We start from the raw sequence: 26,924 nt of genomic DNA, 5'->3' as shown, positions 1-26,924 counted from the left end.
TTATCAGACTGACTGTAGTGAGATTTTTAAGGGAAAGTTTTCCGTGTACTACCATCCATCGAAATAGAAATTACTAAGTACATTAAAATACTTGAGATCGTTTTATATAATTTTACAACATATTTACAGTAGTATTTTCAATAGTAGTTGAATATTTTCGAATCCAGGAGAGATTTGCTTGAATGTCTGCAGTTGCTTTCTTTACTTTATCCTCAGACGGCTTTAAAAGACCCGCGTTGTTATCGACGATTGATAAGAACTGAAATATCGGATTCTGTTAGCCTTAGTAGATACGGAAAAATAATCTTTACATAACTATAATTTGAGTGCATACCATTTGTAGGTTTGCGAATGACGTGATTCGTCCTGCGATGGCAGTGATCATCTTATTTAGGAAAGGATATCCTCTCCTGGTCAAAATGGGAATATGAAGTTTTTTGTCATGACACACATCCAAAAAATCTGATACTTACATAGTTATGATTTTTTGGAGATTTTTGGATAAATGTAGCAGTGCTTTCTTCACATTCTCGGGGTCTCCGGTCAAAACCGAATCAAGTATTTTCAAACGATATTGTTTCGGCAATTGGGGCGCATCGCTTATCATGAAATCTAAATATCTGAAAGCAAACAAACTTCATACTTTTCCGAGAAATTACCTGAGGAATATTTCACTTAGTTCACCTGAATCTGCCTCAGATATAGATCCCGTGACCGAAGTTTCTTGATTAGATAATACAATACGAATTGGCTAGAATAATCACGAACATAAAAAACGATTTGAATCATGAGACTATTTTTTCGATATCTACCAATACAAGGAATCCCCTTCGTTCAACCTATAAAATTGCCAAAAATGAAGAAGCTTATCACTCTGATAACCCACATTCTGCCGATAATTTTTCACTTCTGAATGACGCAGTTCATCGAAGCAAGAAACCTAATCTGATGTCAATGACATTCACTGTGACTTCTTCATGGTTTCCTCAAGTTTTAGAAAAGGTGCAGCATAAATATGCAGACATTTCAGATTCGCTTTGAATAATCAAACGTCTCCCTACCCATACATGGTCATGGAGGCATGTTTTCTTGTTGGTCTACATGATGAAGAGAAAACTAAAATTTTCTATAAAATATCCACAGTAAATAATTTGTGTAAAAAATTCTCTACCCACATGAGGTGACATAGCCGCGCCAATTCGCCAATTGAAAACCAATTTGACACTCAAAGTAAATATGTTTCCGATACTAAAATTGTTTTGCATCCACGTACCTTGTGATCGACGCAGAATTATTGGTACAACCGAGGCCACTGATCAATACCTCTTTCTCAGTGTGCAGATCTTCATTCAGAAATCTCCGGAACACTAGATCCCATTCGTTTCCGCTTCGAATTCCAACGCAGTACACAGAACTTTTCATCTCTGCGTCAATCCTAAAGAGAGCATCACGATAGTCGAATAAAAGGAATAAAAAAATGTATTGGGAGTGCAATTCACCTTTGTGAAGAATTCGCAATCCACTTCGTAAATAATAAATTCGCGGTATTTAAACAATGCTCGTTCTTCATGGTGCATGCGGTGGATTGTATCAGCTGTCGGAGAAGTTTCTCCCGGAGCGAATTTCGATTTGACGCAGTCAAGGTTACAGATTGGTAAATCGGCGCCAGTAAACGTCTAACATAATCCTAAAAGTTGAAGCAAACATTCACCTTTAGGAAACATCTTTAAAACTTTCATTGAAAACTAGCGAATGTTGGCACAAATTCAGGAGAAATGGAATTCTAGAAACTTTGATTAGTGCACCTGTAGAGAGTCTCGAAGGACGGGTAGATCTTGAAAATTTTTATTCAAGAAATCGAGAGAACTCGTCGCGGCTAACCAGGGCTCGTATTCGACTTCGTCAATGAGATATCGGGCAAGATGAAATGGTACACTGTAATTGATGTAGCCACCACGAGCCAAATTGAAAGCATCATCTAGGAGAGTTGCTCGTGCTACTGAGCCAATCCTATCGAACCCTCCGGACATCAGTTGCGCTGTTAACATGTTCCAATTTCTCTCGTCGTAATTCACACGGTAATAGCCGGCTTTGTCACTGTCACATATGATCCACTCCCCTATTCCAATACCATCGCTATTCATTGTGATTGTCAATTGATTGTTCTTCAACCAAATCGAGCCAAAACGAAACACTCTAGTTCCATACTGAGTCATCAGACTCAGTGGGACCCACCACATTGAGGCTTTCCTATACGCATAATCAGGATTTTGATAGAACGGTTGCTGACTAATGCTCAGAGAATTCAAGGAGTAATTCCTGGTGAGGGTTATCAGAGGGTAACCAGGTTGATTCGCGTAACTTTCAATCACTGCCTCGAAGTTGATTGGAGTTACTAGGTCTTCTGGGTATTTCTGGAGATATTGATAGAGTATTGAAGGTGTCCCAACATCATATAATCTGAACATGAATCATTATAGTTAACAAGAGACAGTAATTTCTAAGCTGCGTGGAGGATCGTTATTCGAAATTTCAAAATTAATTCGTCCATCACCCAAATATATTTTATTATAGTCACCTATCTTTTAGATAAGACCTCATGGCCATCTGAAAGCCCTTCAAACCCATCAACTCAGCAATCATACGAATCACGGAAGAACCTGCCGGTAATCAAACATATATGAGACTAAATCATATGACAACATAAATGAAGGTTGAATGGCGGTGAACCAACCTTTCTTGTAAGGAACGAAATCCATAATACTTAATGAACTACTATTTTCGCTGGCATCTTTTCCATTCATAGTTCTCAGATGTTTTCCAGAATCTTCCAAAAGAGCGCTCTCTAAATTTTCAACTACGAATAAATTCATAGCCTTCAGATCTGTGTCGACAAGTGATCTTGCGAGATACGCGAAATAAGTGGCAAAACCCTCCTTCAGCCACGCAATTGTCCAAAATTCCGGTGTCACCAGATTACCGAACCACGTGTGAGCATATTCATGAGCCATCGTAGTCAATCCTCCGTGAATAATCGTCGAAGGGGTTATATTCTCCCCGTGAAGAAGAACAGATTCGCGAAAAGTTATCATTCCCCAATTCTCCATAGCGGAAAAATGAAAATCTGGTACAGTTAGGTGTACCATCTTACCAATTGAATTTGAAATATTCGTCCATGATTGAAGGGCCGAGTACAAACGCAATCCTTTCTCTAAAGCCTGATTACCCTTTCCGTACATTGATTTTCGTGTCCATATACCGAAGAATGAAATATTTGGGGGCGAATCGTATTCGAAATTGTGAATTGACCAGCAGAAAAGGTAGGTGGACATTCTCGGTGTTCTTAGCATTGTCGTCAAAGTATAGTTCTCTATTTCGCTAGAGGAGAAAACGAGAATTATTTTCAAGCTGATGAAGGAGAATGTAAATGTAATTAAAGTTCGCGGAAGGAAGAAATAAAGATGAAGTAAACCAGTAAAAATTCAATAAATTGGCTCATCGTAAACTAGACGAAAATTATAACAAACAAAGTATTCTTTTATGTTCTTTGGACTAAACTTTCCGGCTGTGCTGACCATAAAAATTTGAGATTTCATGAATATTCAACGTTTTAAAACACTGACATTGAGTGCAATTTCACGTAAAAAAAGATTTCAAAGTTCTCTCATAAGAATTAATCTAGAATTCATCTGGAAATACTTTCAAGACCAAAAGATTCAGTATTTAATCTCATACGTCGGTGTATCCATAAATGGAAACGTATTAGACGTGACTCTCTCATCATTGTAATGTCCAAGATGAAGTTGGAAAGTTGCTTTGAAGTGCGGTTCATCGAAACAAGGAAAAGCCGCACGAGCAAAGGTTGGTGAGAACTGCGTGACTCCCATCCATCTGAAATTCGGTAAAGCAAATGTCGTAGATAACCATTATCCATCTCTCCGAGCCACTGAATGTTAATCTAATCTGATGGAGGGTTGCCAATCGCCCTCATGATCGTACACAATAGTAATTTTGCTATTCCCAGGAAGTGCTCAACATCCATCATACCTCGTTTTCGTCCCGACTTTGATGGCACTTCGATAAAAGCCGAAAACATCGTCTCGGATTTCTCCGAGGAAATTCAACCGCAAGGAGTAGATCCCTGGTGGAATGGTGACAGCCAGTGAGATGATGTAGAACTGTCTCTCGTCGTCCAAATTTTGAGAAAGAATGTCAATCGAATTGTTCCCATGGAACAATTCACTCCTTTCTTGAAAGATGTTCAACCCCTCTGCGTTTAGGGTAATGGAGTTTGTGTTTGAGAGAACAGAGATGGATATAATTACACGGCCCTCATACGTGAAGTTGCTCAACTTCAGATGAGGGTACAGCCATAATTCGTAATTAGTTGGGGAAATATTTTTGGGGAGTCTGTGGAGAGCTTTCCCTTCAGAATTTATCACGTCACTTTGAACAGACTCCAACAGCACAAAGAGAAGAATTACAGTTCCAATAAAAAAATTCGGAAAATTATTAGTCATTATTTATATCAAATGTTACAGTATTTCACAGTCCACTTCGATCTTCCAAATGAACGTAGAATTATTTCTGTTTTATTGTGCAGGCGCTATCAATCGATACGTGTTGTCAATTTTCCTTAGCGATACGTTAATCTCATCGGTTAACACGTACTCAATACATCGAAACTGGAGACGTCAAATTGATAGTCTCAATCTCACTATTATCTTTTGGCTCGAGAACATCCGGATGGTTCAGATGTCACGTGAATCCAGATTGTCCTCTTTCGTGTAAAATGGCTCAGCCACGATAGTCAAATTCTTGTTTGTGCAAATAATTGTTGGGACCCTGTATATGTGCACGTGATTATTTGATATATTCAGTATCCCGGTATTTGAAGCAATAGTTGTCAAAATTAACATTTAATTGAGTGGAGCCCCGTGTTGTGACGACCTGAAGCATCTCTAACATGCTTGCGAGCCTTATGTAGTTTGAAGTCATACAGACTTAGCCTTTTCGATTATTTGTTTGCAGAATGAGGGGAGCGAGGATATCCGAAACCAAACGGATATTTGGCGATCTCTCTGGTGCACAGATTGAGTGATTACGATATTTAATTCATCAGTTAATCAATCTCTGTCGACGATGCGATGAAGGAATGATTATATTTTCAATATTTGAGATGACAAATATTGGACATTTTTATGTGATAACATCCCAATTGCGAGAACAAGCTAAGCTCTCATGTATAAATATTATTTTGCAGAATCCCAAGAACTGTAAAACCATGAGTAATTACCAATCATTTTATTGTAAATAAATGAGAAAAATATATATGATCTTTTGGAGTACAGAATTTTTCTCGTTCCGGCATTAGCATCCGCCCTTCCTCGATCTCGAAACAGGAAAGATCACTACAAAGGTATCTCGATCAGAATGATGAGTGCCCTAGGGATTTTTACTCCTCCTGAAATATACTATTTCTTAATCGATTCGTCAAAATCCAAGTATTCCTGGAAATACAAGTCTCTAGATACTCCTCATCGAGAAAGGTGGATAAGTTTGGTATCGCTTGTTCGGAACACAATACACCCCTAGTTTCAAAATGAATAATTACAAGGACTTAATGAGCGTCATAGCAGCCATTTAATGAGTCGTCTGACTTAATGAGGCTGCTCCGCGTGTTCTTCATTGAATCTTTCAAGTGATACCGGGTTTCGTTCTCCCCGAGGTGCAAGCATTCACTCATGTATAAGTGAGGCTGGATCTCGTTAATAATTACCTGAATCATTCAATCCCAAAGTCTCCCATCGATTTTCCCTCTAATTTTTCACTCTATCGTTCGGAAACACAAGCTTCCACAATTTTCGGTGATTAAGTTTTAAAATTGAATAGGCGATGTAACAGGCTAGTTGAAGTGCCGCTTAGTTAAAGGGTCTGGAGGTTCTAAAGACCTTAGAGTCCGTGCAATGTCAAGTTTTTCGCCTCAACCCTGAACTACATAATTAACAGGACTGTGGCAAGACGACAGTGGCTGGAAGTTAGGGTGCGCGATTGGCCTGCATAATGAAGGTCCACCTACCCTTCAACTACAGCCTCAAGGTAACTCGAAATCTCTCGAACATCCCTCAGGCTACTGTGACCAACCCAATGAAACATCCTTTCACAGTGTCGAAGGCTGAAGCGTTCTGGTTAACACCTTTCATCTTGTGAACCCGTAACTATCACTCTGCTGAAGACTTAGAGGTTTCAAAGTGCGGAAATTGTCGAATGTAAAAAATCAATTTAATTTCTACGGTTAAACGTCAAAATAATGGCATTGAAATATGAAAAAGTATTTTTTTAATTACATCCTTCAAGTTCTAGTCATTAAACTTACTTCCATTTTTTCCCATTCATCATTCATTCTCAAACGGTCACACGCTATCCACTTCTCACTTTTGCTACATAAACTGGATGGAAAGGAAGATGATGGCCCCAGGCGAGAGCATAAGAAAATGTCGCTTGAAAAAATATTCGCTGGACGATAGTAGACTCTTCTCAATAGACTCACCCCAGGCTAAACTGAAACTGAGAATCAGTCGAGATGACCGAGAATGCAACACACGACAGTGAGTGCAACACAGTCGCTACCACCGAAGTAGAAATACTCCATTAATATCGTCGGTCTATCCCACTCCATTCCCCTTCACTCTCATTCATGGCGACAAACAAAGCTCTACGCTTGGTGAACCGCAGAGTGCCCAATAAAAATGAAGTTCTTTTTGGCGGCAAATTTTTTGTTTCCCGATATTTTTTTTCAAATAGTACAATAACTCCGCCGCTTTCTGCGGTTCGAATTTCATTTTTCTTTGATACACTATCCGAGCCAATTAGTGATTGACAAATTTTCACTCTGTGCACACCAGAAGACCGTTTTTTACTGAATAAAAATGGAAAATATTTTGTTTTTGAGAACTAAAAAATCGCCCAATCAATTATCGATTACGTGAATGTAAAAAAGTTCACTTAGTTTGATTAATTTTTTTGCAATTAAATTTCTCCACTGAAAATCACTACCCATAGATAATAAAATTGTACCTACCTTGTCTACCCAAATTATTTGAAAATTTGCTCATGATACTCTTGATAATCTCATTAGATCTTAATTACATATACCACCGTGATGGCTAATTCGGTTGCACAGCAATATACGCTTTGGACCGGAGTCACAAGGTACCCCAGTATGCAGCACACGGTATTTCCATTGAGGGGGTGGAAATACGCTGGGGTGGTTTATTCAAAAGCAACAACCGAGAGAGAGAGAGAGACGTTGGACGTGTGTATGCCAGTCAAGCTTGAGTAGAAACGCAATTGATTCATAGACCCCGACAATTCGATTTTCATCATGAGGTGCGCAAGGTCTTGGGGGTGTGAAATACTGCAGTGTCTCAATGCGTTATAAATCAGAATGTCTAGGGGCGCATTATTGCATGCCATTGTAGAGAGATTCAAATCTGTTGATAGAATTCATGATCTTGCTTCGCATTTAAATTACCGAGTGGTTTAAATTATTCGAGGAGTAATTGCAAAGAATGTTTCAATATTTTTGTGATGATGATGGGATAAATTGCTTCAATTAATAGGTAATTGCACAGAAGCTCTCGTTCAGGAGATTTTTCAGGATATTTTTTATTTCGTGACATCAGTCTCAGTGGATTTCATTTTGCAAAATCAGAAAAATTATGAAAAAGCAAGTTTCCAGAATAATTTACTCTCATTTCCCCAATCAACGCAGGATAATAACCAATTACCTCAAGAAAAGTATTTCACATCGATGATTGACAAATCAAATTATCGAAAACGATATGTACGACTCCTCCACGAGAACCCGTCGAGCTGATGATGTATATGGGAGTATGACCTCAGGCCTTTGCAAACTGCCATCTACCGTATTTCTAGTTATACCCTCGCCCACGGCAACCAGCGATGTTGGGAGCCTCCCGGTAATTTGATTACAGGATCGTTTGAAAGCTTCAACGCTCACCAGACATAGTTACCGGTCGCTCGCCCTTCGGAAACTGCCTGCCTAGCATCGACCTCCCTCGCTTCACCATACCCATCGTGTTTATCTTCTCCCATGACTTTTACACTCGCACTCGGTGATAACAACATCAAAAAAGCCTAATGATGATAAACAACCGGAGGCAATATTTTTGAGGTAATTTCGGAGCTGTCGCAGTAATGATTTTAAAGAGCCAGACGCGGGGGTCTACCCGAACGCAATCGATTAAGTTTTTGGTGTGAATCAATCGATAATTTATTTATGAAGACTGACGGTTATTAGATCAATCAAGACATTCAGTCTCATTAAGTTTATAGATAATTGACAATTCCGTGTCACCAATTATTGCTTATCGTTTGGAAATTGGGAACATCAATTAGCTTTAAATTTTTCAATCCTCAAGACAATTTTAATTATTCCCATGATGATTGGCTGATTATTTTTCCTATTTTCTCGTACCCACGGAATATAAGGGAAATCTTCCAGGACATTATGAAAATAGAATTGATTTTTTTTTCTAAATAGAATGAAGAATGCTGTGGCACAACATGCGGAGATTACAGTGAGAGGCGCCGTCAGTAAAGAAAAGAGACGGACTGGTAGGAGAGAGCATCTCAGTTGAGAGAATTTTTTTCCCTTCCTTTCTTTCTCACCCCCGGTCGATTCCGGCTCGACTTCCGGGCATTTTTATCACAGACACATTGACGCACAGCACTGGGATGTACACAATCCCGAGTCTTTGTGTAGCCACAGGTAAATATTAGCGGAGGATGATGAGGGCTAGGCAAGCCAGCCGTACCCCGTGTCTTTCTCTCCATTCACCTTAGCTCACAGTCTCATGTATAATCTAACCCACCCCGTCCCATACTCGTTGGTATTCCAAAACTTTTGCCCCTCTTGTAAAACCTCCCCCTCCACTCTTTCATAATTTCACCTCTTCGTCTGTCTTGGTTTATTGCAAAACGATCTTTTTACCGAGGGAGATGAAAGAAAAAATTTCCACAAATCCTCTGGGGAATCAGGGAAATACTCTCATTCCTCGGAATACTACGAGCAATGAAATATTTATGGTTACGAATGAGAGTGGAAATTTAATTCAGTGATAATACGGAGTCGGTTATTTTCAAATTGATGAATGATTCATGAGGTTTATTTGGAAGGAGATGAATTTTGAAATAAACTTGTGGAAATGAATGTGTCATCTTATGGACAAAATACATCTGATATTCTTCTGTCAATTTCTTGAAGAGAATGGGGTCAAAGGGGTGGTGATTTTTTTCCATCTCTTTGCAAATTGTTTCATATTTTTGAGAGGGAAAAGCGTCATGAAGGTGGCCAATGAAATATACGTAAAATTTCTGCAATTTGCAGGGGGAAATAAAGGACCGATAAAAATTACGAAAGGCCCAATAAAACGTACGAAGTATTCCCTAGATATTTCGCAACGCGTTACGTAATTTTTACGGAGCGTTCCATATTTTTTATTGAACTATTTCTCTCCGTGCTGATCGGTCTTGATGATCATGTTGACAATCAATTTTTTTTCAATACAACCATCAGGATATTTTTGCACCTGTGATGTGTACAAGTAGATATACCTCATGCAATTAAATTCATTCATCGAGGCTGAATACGTATCTGCCCAATTAAATCAATTAAACATTTAATTGGGGAGTTGAGAAACCGATATTTAACGCAATTTCACCGTTTGCATATGAATGGCATAGGAGAAATTACTACTGAACCAATTCGAGAGTTCAATGTTTCTAGCTTTTTATTCTGATCAGGAGAGAATTATGTGGTGAATTTCAATAACTATTGTAGTTGGTACAATTTAACAACTAATTAATATACCTTCAGAAAAAAGTTCAATTACATTCTACAATAAAACCTTCATTGTATATTACAATGAGTTTTAATTCATTGAAAAGCATATTCTCGATGGAAATAATTACAGTCACTTATAAATAATAAAATTATTCAATTATTATGTCTAATGTAAAATTCGTCTCTCGTTCATTTTCTTTCAGTCGATTTCTGTGAAAAAGTCGATAGAAATTTTTATGTTCCCCCAGGTTTCGAATAACCTCGATACGAAGGCCGTATATTTTATTTCTCTGAGGACACGAGAGATCAAAGTTCCACAGTGCCACCAATCTCGAGGATATTAATAGTAACGAAAAAAAAAAATTAATAGTGGATTTTTTTTCCACTTCATTTCACTTGTTGTTTTTTCTGAGACTTGTGACATAACTGGAGTATCTGAGTCATGTAAATGATACATATGGGTCTCAGTTGAATACGTGGGGTGTTTCATTTCCTATATTTCCCAGTTGAATGCAGTGAAAAGTATACCTGGGTGTATTATGGATACCACTGGCGTCTTGTCGGTATCATCACCGATACGTAGCCGGTTAACCAGACTCCACTCGAGTTGTCCTTAATGCATCTCGACTTTACCTATGAAAAGATGAGGGCGAATAATATATACCCTCATGTCTGGGTGTTCTTTCCTTCCTTCGATGCATCTGAGGATTCACATATTTCTCCAAAAAATAAAAAAATATGAAGAAAGACACTGCGGTTTTTGTAGAATCTGTAAAATTCCGAAAGACAAACAAACTTTTAAAGAAAACTGAAATGTCAGGTGAGTGAGGATAGCGGATGATATGGGGGATATGACAAAGATATTTCTAAATAAGGGTTGGTTCGAAAATTCCCTAGCAAGTGAGAAGTCCAGGGAGCCACGAGGAATATCCATTGTTCTTCCATCATCATGCCCGGGGGAGCAAACCCACAATGAATTTTAACGCGGGGCGAAAGCCATTTGATGCGTGACAGATTACAAAATTCCGAATACGTTGAATTTTATCTAAAAGTTTTGTGGTGCACAGTTTCTGCATAATTTCAAACAATGAATGGATAAGCAATTTCTTGTTTCATTCAAAGAGTTATCCTAACATTTTTTAATCTATGAGGACAGAGAAGCTCAATAACTTACGGAAGTGAAATACCATATTAACGTTCTCTAATTATGTCCAAATAATTTTGAACGAAGTTTGAGTGAGCTTGTAACTCACGATAGTACATCAAAACACAGTGCTTACCAAGCTCGTCAATTTTGTGTTGCTCATTCAACGCGTCTTGTCCATTTATGAGGCTTTTAATTTTACAAAATTAATTATCACCTCTTTAATAAGGAAAACCACAACAAACAAAAATCCACTTTTTCATCAAAAACTTCGTCAGTGAAAGTTTGAAGTGAATTCTCTCATCCTCAATCTGAAAAGTGTAAACAAAAAATTAAAAACTAAGTTTTTTTCCCCGAAAGTAGTGGGAAAAAAAACTTCTCTGTACTTCGGAAACAGAAGTTTTCACCTGAAAGACAATTAAAAGAAATGCAAATAATTTCCGGTGCTTTATCTCTGAACAACTGTGGAAGAAAAAGGGATTTACAACCGATGGATTTAGGGAACAAATTTATTTTTCATTACAGAACATTCAATATTTTTTTAAGGGCGAGACTTTTAAACGCCTTCACGCCCGTATCAAGCTTTCATTTAATCGAAGAGAGCTGGATCATTCATTTATTGAATCAGAACGGGGCACTAAGACAACGAAAAACTCATTTTCAAAATATTTGTTCGATCGATCTCCAGTAGAGCGGTCGGCCTTGGCTTTTATGTGGCACAGTAGCTCGTGTCACATGCATTTAATACACAGTATGGGCGAGATGAAGGGAGGGGATACGGGAGCTTTCCCACCGTCATGACCTACCTCGCAACCAACGACCCCCTGGGTACTTTATCTCCGTCTCTGCTCACCTACCTCAATTCGCACAGACGAATAGACGGACTCCTGAGCCTACTACGTCAGGACGACGTCAGAGTGGTTGCCTCGAGCGTTAATTATGATCTCAGACGTGGGACATACCATGATTCAGTGAACCGCTCGTTTCACTGGACAATCAAGCACACCTCTGGCTGTCATTTCGGGGAGTATCATTGGTGAGAGGACACTTGACACTATCAATATTAAATTTGAAACAGCTCAGGCCTTATTACCAACACAACTAAAAATGATTTCCTAACTTTTCATTTAGAGAAAGGAAAATTTTTTCTTCTGTTCATTCACAGCGGTGATACTGAACTCAAAAAAATCCCAATTTCTCGATTATGAAAATATCTAGTAGTGCTCTTAAGCTCAAATTTCTCGGGATTCGGCGGGTGAACTTTGTAGAGATTTAATCAATTAATTAATTCAATAAAATTTTTAGGGGGAGCACTGGAATTTTTTACTACTCGCTATCCATGACTTTGTTTCAAGAGATTGAATAACCAAAAATCCACTGCCACTTTAGCCTTCTTCTTTTCTATCCTCTTAATAATCTCCCTCTTCATTTTTTCTGACAGACGAAAAGACAATTGTTGAATAGTCGAAAATACAGTGCTCGTCATACCCAATTTCCCCACTAGAACTGAAATTCCAATCTTCGTCATCATTTGCATTTCCATGAAATTGCCAACAAACAGAATTAATATTCATAAATTTGAAATGTGAGCCTCACTTTAGACCCAGCCTGTGAACATCTTGTATGGAGACGACATTCAGTAGTAAAGGCAGTTTTGATCAGACAAAAGGCCTTCCCCGAAGTATCATCCAAACAATCTTCATTCGTTGAAGGTTTCTCGTCTATTTCTTCATCAACACAAATTGCTCGAGTGATATAGAATAACTGCAAACCCAGATTGTCAATTAAAAATTCTTTGCCTAAAAAAAATCATAAAAATTTACATGTCTCCTCCATTATCTAAAAATGTACTCTCTACAAATCAATTGTCCACCAGCCCTGGACCTATACTGAGATTTATTCAACCAGACGAGTCCTTTAATCCAACAAATGACTCTCCCATTAACAACAGTATTATAAAAATACCTCAAGCCCCCTCAGCCAATCCCTTTCTCGTCGGAATGAATTTTAATGTACCCCATTTATTTATAGATTATTCCAATCCACTGCTTTTGAAAGTACTCCCCTGATGACGACAGTATCGACAATTACCACTGGGTCCCCCCGAAGTATCACAGGGACAAAAAGAAAAGTAAAAATAAAGAGAAATCTTTTTTTTCTCCTTTTCATCATAAAGAGATGAAAAGAAGAGAGAACGATGGAGAGTGAAAGAAGTCCAGGGTGTACAGCGGGGGTGAGATGGTCTGGGGAGTATAAAACCGAGAAAAAAACCAGCTTCTGATAAATCAGTAATAACGGTATATAGGATGAGTGGTGCGCGTTCATGCCGATGGTAGTTTCAACAGGAGGGAAAAGGTGCAAAGGGAAGTGGGAGGGGGGAGGGGGGGCGGGAGACGATAGTCCTCAGTTATATCGCGCTCAGGGGGTTGCTCATACCGCGCTTGCGTTCAAACCGTAAGACAGGGAAGCGCGACGGCGCTGGTTGGCGCTAGTTTTTTGAGGCCTGGCGCTCACTTCAATTCACACCGCGTGTCCGTCGCACCACCGATACATCACCGTTCAGTGTTTAATACGTGACAACAAACGACAATCATGTCGGGATGACTCAGTATCGGTCCCACCAGAATTTGTGATTGAAACTGATTTTTAAAAGTCCAAAGTTGACGTTAGTTTCTACTGATTTTATTTCAATTTTTTACCAATCGTTAATTTGACTGTCGTCTTAATCATCGAAGAGGCCAGAATCGGCGAGAAATCGGTTGATGTAATGTGGCGGATGAGAAAGAAGGCGGACTATTCGTGTGAAAGACATTATCTTCGCAAGCCAGAGAGTTGAAAAGTTTTCGAAAAATTTGATCATCCAATAAAAATCCGAGTGTCGAAGTTTTTACAGCCCCCGGGAGTTTCTCATTACCGATAATTCGATAGCTGTCATCGTGGTGAGACAGTGGCGGTTATCACCGAGCGGGGTGAATGATAACATCGGGGGAAAAAAAATGACTCGATTTTTCTTTTCAAGTTTGAAAGTTCATCTGACGGTGTATCGTCCGTATATCAACCGAGTTGGTTGCTCTCAAGGTGAGTAAAAATGTTGATTGTACGTTATGCTAGCGGTAAAATTCGGGATATTCGGGGATTCTTTATTGGTCGTGGTGACCTTAGATCTTAAAATAACTGCTGAGGAAATTGCCCCGTTAAAGTCAGCACGCGATCACAATCTGAATTATGATTTATAGGGAGATATGGGATGATCGCAGTTGGGTGTATGATCGAAATGGTGCCATTTGTATACAACAATATGTGGGACAGGAGATCAATTGGGCTACTGGTACTGTTTTTGATGGGTAGGATCAGCCTCCCTCACTCGCTGGACATTGCGGAGTTACGAATGGATTTGGGAGTGTCTGGAAAATCCTCATGAACTGATCCGTGGGAGAAAATTCTTATCTTCGGAAAGAAAAACATTTTCTAATCGTAGGGTCGAGCTGTGCGCTGTGGCTGGGAAAATAATCCGCCCTTGGGTGGATGTCGAAAACATGCAACGACCTTTCTGATCAAGTTCAGAAATCCGTATCAATGTCACGTTTTCCAATCTGATCGATAAAAAAATTCGTGACACGTGCGAATGACGTGACATCAATCTTTGTAATGTCACAATTGCCGTCGCAGTTCTGTCCAATTTTCCTACAAAATTCTTAATTTTCAAGACCGAATTCTTAGAGAATTTCTGAGTAGTTACCGCATGATAAAAAAGTCTGAAAGCTTTCACGTAAAATTCCAGCAAAAACTCTTCAAAGTGCAGCAAAATTGCAGAAGAAGTAATTTATAAATTAAAAAATCTGCCAACTCAGTTCCAATCTTGCTCCTACGCTGACTCGTCAAATTCATGTGTGTGGGAATTCGCTGATAAAAATACCAACGATGACTGGATTGTTCGAACAAGTTCATGATAATCATCTTATTTTCTCTCCCCAATTCTATCAAATTCCCTTGCGCTATCTGGGACTCCCATCGTCGAAGAAGTTCAGTGAATTTTATAGCGATTTACGCATGAATCGTCGGAAAATTTTCCCTCTCCCTGCGTTAAATCTTATTCGTAGAGGCACCGGTCGAGCCTTCAGGAGAAAAGCCTCGAAGTATCATTACATGTCAGTAGAATTTTCAGAGGTTCATTTCCCGAGATATAGGGAATTTTCTCTCCGCAACTTTCTCTTTTCCGGGCAGCAACTTTGGAGATTCATTGGGCGATGATTCGTCGAAAACTCTGAGTGTGGAGGAGATAGGATTTTCATGAGTGATAAGGGAATTTCCATCGAAAAGAGAGGTATGAGGAAAGTTGGTGGATTAAGTGGGAGGAGTTAATGGCCCTGTGTTCACTAGTCAGTGTAACATACCATGAATACAAGAATGACAATTTTGAATAAAAGTTTGTACCAATCGTGAGAGATATTTCAAAACATTAGCGAATTAAAACCCTTTTTAAAATTATATTCGATCTGTTTATCATAAAATAATCATTAGTCAGGATTAATAGACAATTCTATTAGTCCTGAATTACTGTGACCAACTTCGATTGCCGGCTCGGGCCTTGCTGAGTCGATACAACAGCTCTATTCATTTCCCATTGACTGTGAAGTGAGCAGCAAAGATAGAGTCTTCAAACTTGAATATGAACATCCCTCTCCTCGATCTGGCTAATGAAAGCAATCCCAATCGAATTCTAGACACTATAAACGTAATAATAAAATAATAAGGTCAAAAATTTCTTTCCCTAGCATGTAAATACTGTCACGGTTAGGATCGATATGAATCGATCAATGTTTTAAACTTCGGGCTTATCCAATTTCACGGGCGGAATATGCGTACAGCTGGTGGAAGTTGGGTTGAAGGTTTCTTTCAGCGGTTACACCCGTGACATTGCTCGCGTGGCATTGCATGATTTCAAAGATATTTTTGTCGGAAGTAGTCCCAGTCGGGAATGCCGATGTTTCCGGTGATTTCATTCTCCCTGAGCTCATGTGGAGACTCTTTATATTTCCATCAAAATTTTTTGTCAGCGACGAACGATTTTTCACACTGGCAATTGTGTCATACTTTCGAATGAATTCTGGGAAATATCTAGATATGGCACGAGTGTTACATGCGTGATAGAGGGTAGTTAATGCGGCAGTAATTGAACCCGTGAGATTTTCCGGGGAGATTTGGCAAAGAAAAGGCGATGGTAATGAAAAGAAATCTGGAGACCTTTCAATCAGAGAACTTCATGTTCTATGCATTAACCATTAAAAAATGAATAAATGATAATTTCTCTGGTTTTTTCCCGCTACCAGATAAATCAGGGGGAGGATTTTCCTCGTGTTATGGTAAATAAAACTGAAATTGTGAGGTGTAGCAGAAATGCGTACGTGAAGAGCTGAATAAAACATATGTGACAAGTCGGCCTTTTTTTTCCCTCTTTGTTCACACTGGGGCAATAGTTGTGGCATGATTAAAGCCACCACGTGCCGCGACGATTTCTTGGCTTTACGTGAGAATATGTCGAGGATATACAGCACGGGGCTAACTTTTTTTTCAACAGCTTTTCCTCTCTTTCAGTGTAATTTTCACGACTGAAGAAGTTGCCTGTAGGTTTCATTTTCCTAGATTTTTTTATTTCGTGGGTTTATTTTCATCACTTGGGCTACCTCGCGTGTTGAGGAATTTCATGTTTTCAGGTGATTGCTAATTTATTTTTCGGATAAATAATTTCAACGGACAGTTCGGGCTTTACCATTTCAACTTTTAAATTCGGGAGTGAGCGCCTGTCAACTGCTCATAGGAGTGCAGAGGATTTATTTTTCATTTCATTTGTTATAACTCTACATGCTCCGGTAGGTAAAGAGAAATATTCAGTGGACATTCCTTATCTTTTCTAGAATTTCATAACACAATGTCGTTAAGAAAAATTTTACGGAATTAGAATAATGGAATATTTCCGTCCATCTGGTATTTTAAATTGCATTGAATTTATAATTCCATTTTTAATGAGAATTTCATAATATTCACAATCTTCTCTTCCCCCTCTTCTGTTTTCAATCACCATAAAATAAATCAATGTAATGGGTGTTGGAAAGCAATAGAATATTGATTCCCCGAAAAGATCGTAAAAACGTTGAATGGATACTCTGGCAGTTGACTCGGTATGGTGGGCTGATGTCTAATATGGAGCCACTACTTTTTACTTGTACAGATTTCGATAAGGGAAAATAACAAAAAATTTACGAGCCACAACCTTCAGACTCAAACTTCGAAATAACAATTTCTGCATTCCGCCCTAAAACCTCCAGCTTTGCCTGCCACTGTCTTTCCAAAAAGCTCTTAAATATTATATTGGGTTTTCTGGGCAGCTTGGGGGACAGCCCAATCGCGTTTTTCTACTTTTCCTGGATAACATCGATCGATGTCCTTTTAGGTGACATTGTTTTCCTTTATCGTAATTGGGATTTACGTGATTACCTCTAATTTTACCGTGGGGACACATTCGATAGCTTTGAATTCCAGTATAATCCCCCGGCGGACAGACTTTGCAGTGCAAAGGTGGGAACAGACACCCTACTCCCTTCTCGATTTCATTTCCAGATAGAGATCGTTTATTTCTTGGTCAAGGGGCAGTCACACACGTGTTTTACATCTTTGGTACTTTATTACTTCCATTTGCAGTTGACAATTCACTATTCGCAGTTGACTCATTTCGGTGAGTTGATGTTAGTAAAGCCACAAAAATAACAAAACTGTAAAAACCACAATCTTCAAACTAGAATGGACGGATTTTGCACTTGACCCCAAATCCTCCCTCTTTGACTCTCAATGTCTTTATTTATGTCTAACCAAAAACCTCTTAAATGTTATATTGAATTTCCTGGAGAGTTCAGTGGATTGTTGAGGGACTTGTTCATGAAATAGTTCGTCGCGGCCAAATTTATGAAAAATATTGTGCGATTAGCCAAGATAAATATGGCGGACCTTTTCATAAGTCCAAAATTCTTCATTCAGTCTAATTGAAACACTGAAAATTATAATACTTTATAATACGCTGTGCTTAATTAGAAGAATACAGTTGATTAAATTAAATCAGTGATGTGGACAGACTAAGAAACAAAGACTGGAAATCCAAGAGGAAGGACTGGAAAATGAAATCACGTTGACAAAAACTTTTCATCTGTTCCATTACTGCGACGAGTGTACGAAGAAGTGAGGAAGAGGGAAAGTCGATTTTAATTTGTTTCCCGCTGGTGGAACTTTCACACAAGAATTCTGGTGATCTTGCAACAGCGTGAGAGTTATTTCGAAGTGATTAAGTAGACTGGACTTGTTGCAGATTTCTTGGAGAGTGGGACAAAAGTATCGCAATATCGCTGAGCGCTGAATATGAGATACAGGGGGTGAAAGACGGTGGGGTGAGTGGCTAGGGGTAAAGAGAGGCTGAATTTTGCTGGGTAAAATCGATATTGGAAACACGAGGCCTGCAGAAGGGGCCCTGGGAGTTTGTGGTTGTGCTTTTAGTGTTTAAGTTAGGAAAACTAGGAATATCATGTAGATTATATGAAATTGGGAGACAATAAATGATAGGTAATTCGGTAAACGGTAGGTGAGGAAAATTTATCAATGAACATTTCGGTAAAGTTCAATACTTTTCCGATAATTGTTTTCAATATTTTGAGAAAATCAATTTCCTAGGGATATTTCGCACTGCATATGATGCGATGAACAATAAATTGATATATTATTATCCGGTTTCTTAATATTTTTTCAAATAATTCCGTCAAAAAGAAGCAGAACTACATTTGAAAAATACTTTTTGAGTGCGTTCTCTTTGTTGAAACTAGATTTCTATGATTTTAAATTATTAAGGCAACGTAGGTAGCTACAATTCAATTTAAACTAATTCAAGTTACCTCACATATTACGGTGGGTGCTCGTGTATATGTATGGAATTCTCAAGCGGCTCCTTCCTTCATGAGCTATACAATTTTTAATTATAAATTTAAATTATTTCAAATTCCATACAAGAACGCATGGTATGGTACCTTATATCACTGAATACCAACGTTCAAAGGTATCCAGGATTCGCGATGGGGAGCCAGCTGGCGTGAAACTCAAATAGATAAAAAAAATATATAAAAGTATAAGACTTTGTCATGCTGATGTAGTTTTACTGTCTCTTTTGATTGACATTCTAGCACAAATGCGGTAGTTATTCATCGCAATAATTTTCTCCGACAGTTTCTGAGAACTATTGACTCAGCAGAATTCTCAGTTCCGGGTTGGATGTATATTTGCCAAATGATATTCAGTCCTTGATTACATTAATTAATCAGCAATATAAATTTCTTAATTCGTACAACTGACATAAATTTTGTCATTAAGAAAGATAACACCCGGATTTTTTTGAAACGTTCTCTGATGTTTTGCGTAGTTATGGAACTTCACGTCAAAAGATTTTGCAATGAAACTGAATTCGCGATGCGTAACGATTGTATCCCAAAGGGTGCATTTATATAGCATCATATTAACTCAAAATAATTGGAATTTGCATTATTCGTCTCGATTACTAAAATTTCTCTCATATTTCAATCATCGTATATGCAGTGCGTAAATATAAATGTTAATATTGCTATGGGGATATCCTAATGAAACACAATTTCGGAAAAATTTTAAAATTTGGTTGGTTGGACAATGAAATTAATTTTTCATGAGTTAATTTAACATTTTCCCACAGATAAAATGACAGAAAAAGACTAAAACCTATTTCTCTTTTCTCATGGACAATAGTTTAATGACGAATTATGCATTTTTGTAGTTCGTTTAACAGAAGAGCGACGAGAGCTAGTTATTCATGCGAAATTTTATGCTTTATGCGTTGGTTCAAATGCAATATTGTTATATCCGACTGTACTTGTACTTCTATATATTCCTTTTGGTCGGGAAATATAGAATAATAGAAGCTGGGAAGAGAACCCAATGCTTTGAGTATTCGTACGAGATGAATAGTTTCTTTCCCACCTCAACAGTGGAAAAGATGTTACGGATTCAAATAAACACACTGTACCGCGATCTGGTCGCCTAAAATTCCCGGAACATTCTGGTGACATGGGTGGGTTGATTGGCGCAATTGGAGTGTCATGAACACCCGCTCCCCGTGGAGAAAAAAGTAGAATAAAATACGAGACGAAATTTTAACGATGAAAAGTTGGAATCGATCAAATACCAATAGTCACGAGTATTCCATTTATTCCCATTATTGTAACATGGAAATTATCGGTAAAAATCGAGGATTTTCGATGAGGATTATCGCCTGTCAACGCATATTGACGATAAATTCCGAACCAACGTGAGCATTATTTGGTGTAGACGTGGAGTAATGAGAACAGGAGGGAAATTCAATTTGTTACGAGTGCAACAGTCTGATCGGAAAAAAAGGAAAAATAAGCCATCATTTTCTCTCAGAGGCTCCGTTATCATCATATAGAATTTTTAAAACTATAATCAGGGAGCATGGGAGAATAAATACAAATTCCATATTGATCCAATGACCCGTAACATAACAAATAACTCTCCCCCCCCCCCCCGCCAATGAAAATAAATTTCCGACGAGTAAATACAAAATTTTCCTTCTCTCACAAGAAATTACCGGGGTGTACAACCCAGCCATTGAAAATAATAATCTCCCCGATAAAATTTAAAGACCTTGTGTTACCACCCGGGAATCCGTCGATAGTCGATCGAGACGGACTGAGACCATTTACCCAACTCTTAAACTCAAATGACATTTCATGCTACCCCACATATTTTCACCAATCGATTGAGATTAAATGATTGACCAGAATTTCCTAAAATGTCACATTGCAAAATATCAACCTCGATTTATCCTCCTTTTGAATACACAAAAAAAATATGAAATCGTGGACTCCGATAAATCCTGATGATTCATGTGAAATCCCAGGACGTCAATCGTGATAAAACATGGATGAAAAAAAAATAAATAAAAACTTTTTCATATTTAAAATGAAGAAATAGAACCACCTGACACAATATGTGCCCGGGTGGAATGCGAATGAAGTGGAAAAAAATTGGAACGCAAACCTGTTAAAATATACGATGAAAGACCCATTTGGTACCGCCATTTTTCCCTCGAAAATATGAGCAAAAAAAAAATCGAGTCACGTTGGATCAATTGTATTTTCCATTTGGCTCGGTGCTACTTTGCGTCAACGTTACACCCAGTGAGAAAAAAAAAAAAGTCGATATCGGAGCTAAACTTGAGGGATAGGGGTGTTACCCCCACTTCCAAATGATTTCGCCAAATAAAAGCCAGAAAATTCACACCTCCGTAGGTTCTTTCACATTATGTAAAAATGTAGGTGTGAAAATCCGGTTGACACGCAGCAAAAATTTATGTCTTTCTTTCACTGCTCGTCTCGGTACATAACAAGTTGAACAATGAGCTCAGCCACGTGTATTCCTACACACTAGGTTGGACGGGTCTTCAAAAGCCTTCACCACTGTTACCGCAGCCCCTGTGGCATTTGTGGAAAGCTTATGTACTTGAGATTTAGGATTGGAACCGAGCGAGAGTAACCCCCGTTGTCCAAAGTGCTTCGGCTGTTTCGAAATGGTGGAAAGAAGTGGAGGGAGTTTTCAGTTGCTTTTGTAGAGTGGCTGGATGACAACGGGATTCGAGGATTTTCATTGCTTGCGGGAAGATGGTAGGATTAGTTGGACCGGGCGGTGGGAGGAGATATTTGCGTTCGGGGCGCTCTATTGGGAGATTTTTATCGCGGTTTGTTGTCAAGCGACCAGGTCTCGCACCGAGAGAAATGTTCTACAAAAATTCTGACACGAATGCTGGAAAAAATCATAATTTCCGGGCACAAAAATCTAATTGAAATCTGTTAACATCAAATTTCTAAGGAATTCCGGGAAATTTTCCCGGACCACGGGAAGAATTCACGTTAAAACCAGGAAAATGTCCAATGCAGACACTGAATTTTTTTCTGGACGACACTTGGCGCCTCTTTTTCTATTTTATCACTAACATTCCTCTTGAAAAATTTTCCGTGCATTTATGCGCAGAAATAACTTTTATTCCCCTGATCTTCTATGTGATGTCAATTTTAATTGTGAATTACACTGTCAGCGCTGTTCAGTTACAATTTCGCGTGTCTATCTATCCTTGAACACACAACAATCGCCATTTCAATGGACCAACAAGCATGGGTACATTATCAAATTATTCACTCACCCAATATGAAATCCGTCTACCGATTGAGCTTCATCGGGTGAGTAGACTGCAGCAATTGATGAACGCAAATCCGTTGATAATAACCTGTGAATAATTAATAATCGATAATTAATTTTGCACGTAGTTTTGAAGAGAGAAGGGGAGGGTGTGTGAGGCTTTGGTACTTGGTACGATAGCAAAACCCCAATTAGCGATACGTGACGGCGTGACGAATCGTGTGACTGGATCAAACACTCGAAATTCCATGTGTAGCAGGGCCTATTTCCGTTCTAGTCGTTTGCATCGATGCGAAAATTGGTTTATTGGGTCAGCTGTGCACTCGACAACAAAACACTTTTTTAGGACGGCAAAAATGAGAGAAAAAAAGCTTTCGGGGAAATAGAACAGGTGACAATGGAATGCGTTTGCATTTTTTTCTATTCAATTTCATTTTCAATAGTGAAAGTTCTAATTAATTCCAAAATAATAAAATTCCTATAATAAGGAAAATTGGGGGGTAGAACGATTATGGAAAAAACCACTGAGAGGCTCATTGCATTCATATAATGTTCCTGCAGGTAGATCAAAATTTAAATCATCACTAGATTTCTTGCCTTCAAATTTCGAATATTTTTAATCGTGACGTCAAAGCGCTTTTCCCCTTATCACCCCTGAAATTAGGTACTAAATAAAGCATTTCCCTCTTTATAGCGATGCATATATCCCGCAGTACAACTCATATCCCCCACGATAAACACCCAAAAGTTTCATAACCCAAGAAATCCCCTCGCCCCCACGGCTGGGAATATTTACGCAGCCCCCCCACTCGCTATATACAACCCTCCCCCAACCCCACAGCGTCTCAACCTAATTTTCTCGAGCAAACCGGAAGCCGTCCTGGCAATTGAGTGAAACCCGCTTCCCGTGGAAATTAGAACTCTAACGTTAAAAAAAAATGGAAAAGAAAAACAGAGGAAAGAGAAAAAGTGTGTCTCCACGCTTGGCTACATCGGATTATTTGTAATTGGGACGACCGTCGCAAGGCAGCACAGTGGGGTGGGGTGGGGTGGGATGTCTCCCTGACCGAGAGTTCTCCTTCTTCATCTCTTTATCCTTAAACGCGAAGAAATCTCAGTTGGTGGGCCGCAAACTTCGTTACCAATGCCAGTGGGGTTCGCGAGAACGTCTGCCACTGGCAAAGACCTGCAGAATGGCTTCATAATTAACTCCCATCGTCTGCTCCATCTTTTTATGAACATCCGTGAGTTCAGAGTTTGAGAATAGCCGCGAATACCAATCAGGCTGGATTAACTCATTCTAAATTTCGAATTCAGGAGTTTTCTGGGAATTACATGTGTTATCCATCTCGTCGATTCCACGATTGAGAGCGTTATGGTGTTGAGGGATGGGGGATCGGGAGGGAATGCTCAAAGAGTCGGAGCTGTTGACCTAAATTTGAATTTCGCGGGGAAAAAATTGAAGGGAATACGATGGAAACGGATTGACTTGATAAATCAAGAACTTCAATTCTTCGTTTTATATTATCCGTTCGGCTATTTATTCGGCCAAACGTTAAATGTTTGTGATGTATAACTTCCCGTTCCTCATTTTAATTAAATAAACCAAAGGGATGATATCGAATGTAAATTTACCAGTCGAAATAACCTCTTCCTTTCCTCCATTTGGACGTTCGAACCGAGCCTTATAATGAGAATGGCAATAAAAATTAAGTAAAGATAAATAAATGACGGCGCGAAATAGTTTAGTTGAATACGATAAATTTCCTTTGTGTTATATAAATAAATTTATTGCAATATCTCATTCGAACGCTCTCATATGCAGTGAACGTGCCTTTACGTTTGCAGTTTTGGCATCAAATAAATTGCATTTCGAACAGAAGCAAATTAATACTGGAATTTTCAGTTACGCTTTGCGATAAAGAAAACAATTTTTCGTCAATTGTTTGAGTATTCCTACGAAAATTCTGTTTAATAATAAGTGTTGCTAATTTCATTTTTTCATGCGGTTGCAAGTGTCATTGATTTTCCGCAAAGGGACCGTTTTATTGACTCGGACCACAATTCGGTCATTTCGGATAGAATATTTAATTAGTCATCACTATAAACATTGAACTTATGGAACATCAGGGAATGGACGTTCGATAAACATTAATAAATCGTTCTCTCAATACGCAAAACGATAATCGAATTTTTCCGCAAAATGATAATTGAATATTGATGATGTTTGTATCGATTTAGGAAACCTAGTGGGGTCGTATGCGCAATTCGAAAGCAAAGTGCTGGACGTTATAGAATAGCACGAGACGATTAAATTTTGCTGCTCCTCAAATATAGAATCATTCTCATGATGAATATTTCATGATCATTATCGCGGCGAATATTCTACGTAAAAAATTCATCAGTTGATGGCTAGAAATCCAATCTCGCATGCATGACCAACGAAGGACTCCATTAAAAAAAGAAAAATTCATGATAATCTCGGGCGAAAGCCTTAAACAATTTAAGGACTTTTTAAAATTTTTTGATGATGCGGATTGGCGAATGCCGCATTAATTTTCATCAGAATTTTCTGTTAGTATATATGACAGTGTTGCGCAACTTCCATGGAGAAACTGACGTATTTATGTTCGTCATATTCTGGAATATCATAAATCACCAAATTGCGTTATTCAAACCAACTCAATTGATTTAAATCGATTGGTAGAAGATCCACAATTTTTTTTTCAAATTCAAGAATATATTTACCACAATTTTGATTTTTTTTTCACCAAGAAACGGACGCACTCCGATCCAAACAATATTATTACCTTGAACGATCTAATTATTATGCTGTATATGACCTTCACAATGTAAGTTCATGCTTTTTTCTCGACTGTACGATATAATTCAGTTTTTATTAGTGCATGCAGGAAAGAACGCGGGTTACGTCCCTGAGAGGATCGTCCAAACCAACATAAATCCGAGCAATGAAATAAGCCACTTTCGTCTTGCAATTCAGCTAGGAAAATCGACCATTCCGTGCTGATACAACAAAACGATAGTTCCGTCGTTGGCAGTTTTAGGTGAACCACGTGGAACAACTATGACTACCTCGTTGTATCAATTTTCATCTCTGAATACTGTTACAGAATGGCGAATGAAACTTCAAAGCCAATCGAGGATATTTAATCGTTAGTTTGATATGATTCGAGAGGCTACCAGTCCCAATGATAACGTTGGAATGATCATTTTTCACTGACGTGGTGGCATTTCAACGTACGATGGGGATGAATGCCATAATGGCTTTTGTATGGCAGTTTATCGATTATTCCAGGGACGTTATACGTTTCATGAATGTTTTATCGGCAGTGCTAAGGGTGAGAGAATATGCGGAGGATAAGGGTGATGTGGAAAGGTGGCAAATAGGCTCTAGGCTTCATCCTGGTTAGTGAAATTTCATTTTACGTAAGACGTTAGTGTTAACATATTGGCAATAAAGTAAACTGTAATCAGAGATGCGTTGACAAATGTCATGAAGTTCATTGCGAAAAGACAAATGGATATGGCTGAATATAACTGAATAGATTTTTTATATCGGTAGTCAAATATGATAAAAAATACCAATTGAAATGAATTATGATGTGTCTGGGTACATTATTAATTTGTTAAATTATCGCTGCAAAACTTTGCTGAAATCACTAATTTCCTGTGGATTTTTACGGGGATGAAAATTAATGAGAGTTAGAAACTAATTTTTTTGTTTTGGCAGACAATCTTCTAAATCTCGGGCGTCAGTATAAAATCCGAAAGTAATTACCATGGGACCGTTTTTTCGAGACAATCTCCAATGATTACCCTGGTCCCGTACAAAGGCCTATCGCGATTAAACAGCCAATCTAACACTCAGCATTGATTCAGCGTTGCCAGCAATGATTGGAGATAGGGTGGATGTGAAGTAGGGAAAAAAAGGGTGGAAAAAATCCAGCGAAACCAGTGAAAACGTCCGAGAGGACTCTGGATGATTGTTGCACATGGGGCCAGGTGTGTTACAGAAACGAGACAGGGCTTTGACGCTCAACTGGGAGAATTAACGGCCGTCGGAAATCCGGATACTATGGTAACTTTTTGTTTACCATTATTGTCCAGTTTTTCTATCCGTTGAATGTCCACATTGTCCACAGTCGATTGGAAATTATTTACATTCATCTATCCTCCGAGGCCAAAATTTGGGATATACATCAGTATGTTCTCCCTCAGTTTATTCTAACGGCTGGCGCCCATTTTTTTCTCTCCAGCGATACAAATGGAGCTTGCGCCGAGGAAAAAATATTGTAACTAAGATATTTGAGTATATTTTTAGTGAAATTCGTTACAATATCTGGCCATCGCCAGAAAACCTTTATCCAATTATTTACAGTTTCTATATACAATAATGATTGATGTGAGGTATTTTTTTAACAAAAATATTTTTTCCCCAGTGTAAAAAATACAGAGGAGGTTTTATTTGAAATTAAAATTGAAATAGACGGGAGGATATGCAAGTTCTCTCGACTTTTTTCCAATATTATTACCCACGGTGTAACAATTGTTGAGCCACGTAACAAAACGGAATGAAAAAAAGGGAAAAAAAACAAGAAATCGACAGTGAGGGGA

At 38.5% G+C, this 26,924-nt stretch overlaps 2 protein-coding genes across 5 annotated transcripts in view; one reads left to right on the top strand and one right to left on the bottom strand.

Moving 5' to 3' along the window:
* LOC135169683 (probable muscarinic acetylcholine receptor gar-1) overlaps positions 1 to 26,924 on the top strand; it is a 64,781-nt gene that overhangs the window by 5,569 nt on the left and 32,288 nt on the right. Inside the window, exons 1-3 of one of the 4 annotated variants that reach the window (XM_064134903.1) lie at positions 24,817 to 25,354; positions 25,421 to 25,715; positions 26,041 to 26,388. The exons of 1 other annotated variant lie outside the window; for it this stretch is intronic. The gene's annotated coding sequence lies outside the window, so the exon portion shown is untranslated. Of the gene's footprint in view, positions 1 to 13,341; positions 14,091 to 24,816; positions 25,355 to 25,420; positions 25,716 to 26,040; positions 26,389 to 26,924 lie in introns of those variants that run through there. 2 more of the 4 variants (XM_064134895.1, XM_064134930.1) reach the window with 2 other exon arrangements.
* LOC135169705 (membrane alanyl aminopeptidase-like) lies at positions 89 to 4,909 on the bottom strand. Its single transcript, XM_064134941.1, has 10 exons — positions 4,048 to 4,909; positions 3,736 to 3,891; positions 2,735 to 3,378; positions 2,579 to 2,660; positions 1,806 to 2,460; positions 1,500 to 1,687; positions 1,274 to 1,435; positions 474 to 620; positions 335 to 410; positions 89 to 259 (listed from the first exon to the last, which is right to left on the bottom strand). The coding sequence occupies exons 1-10, from the start codon at positions 4,518 to 4,520 to the stop codon at positions 113 to 115; spliced, it is 2,730 nt and encodes a 909-aa protein (XP_063991011.1). The 5' UTR covers positions 4,521 to 4,909; the 3' UTR covers positions 89 to 112.

The sequence above is a fragment of the Diachasmimorpha longicaudata genome, chromosome 1 (genome assembly GCF_034640455.1).
Source record: "Diachasmimorpha longicaudata isolate KC_UGA_2023 chromosome 1, iyDiaLong2, whole genome shotgun sequence".
In the NCBI taxonomy this organism is placed as follows: Eukaryota; Metazoa; Arthropoda; class Insecta; order Hymenoptera; family Braconidae; genus Diachasmimorpha; species Diachasmimorpha longicaudata.
The sequence above is the reverse complement of the archived record's forward strand: the minus strand, read 5'-3'. Positions and strand labels throughout refer to the sequence as shown.

What these genes read in the sequence shown, in the direction of transcription:
- LOC135169705 (XM_064134941.1), bottom strand. Translation starts at nt 4,520, where the DNA reads ATGACTAATAATTTTCCGAATTTTTTTATTGGAACTGTAATTCTTCTC. An exon ending in TCCTTCGAGACTCTCTACAG is followed by an intron (nt 1,688 to 1,805) that starts GTGCACTAATCA and finishes TTCAACTTTTAG; the next exon opens with GATTATGTTAGACGTTTACT. An exon ending in AATTCTGCGTCGATCACAAG is followed by an intron (nt 621 to 1,273) that starts GTACGTGGATGC and finishes GTTTGCTTTCAG; the next exon opens with ATATTTAGATTTCATGATAA.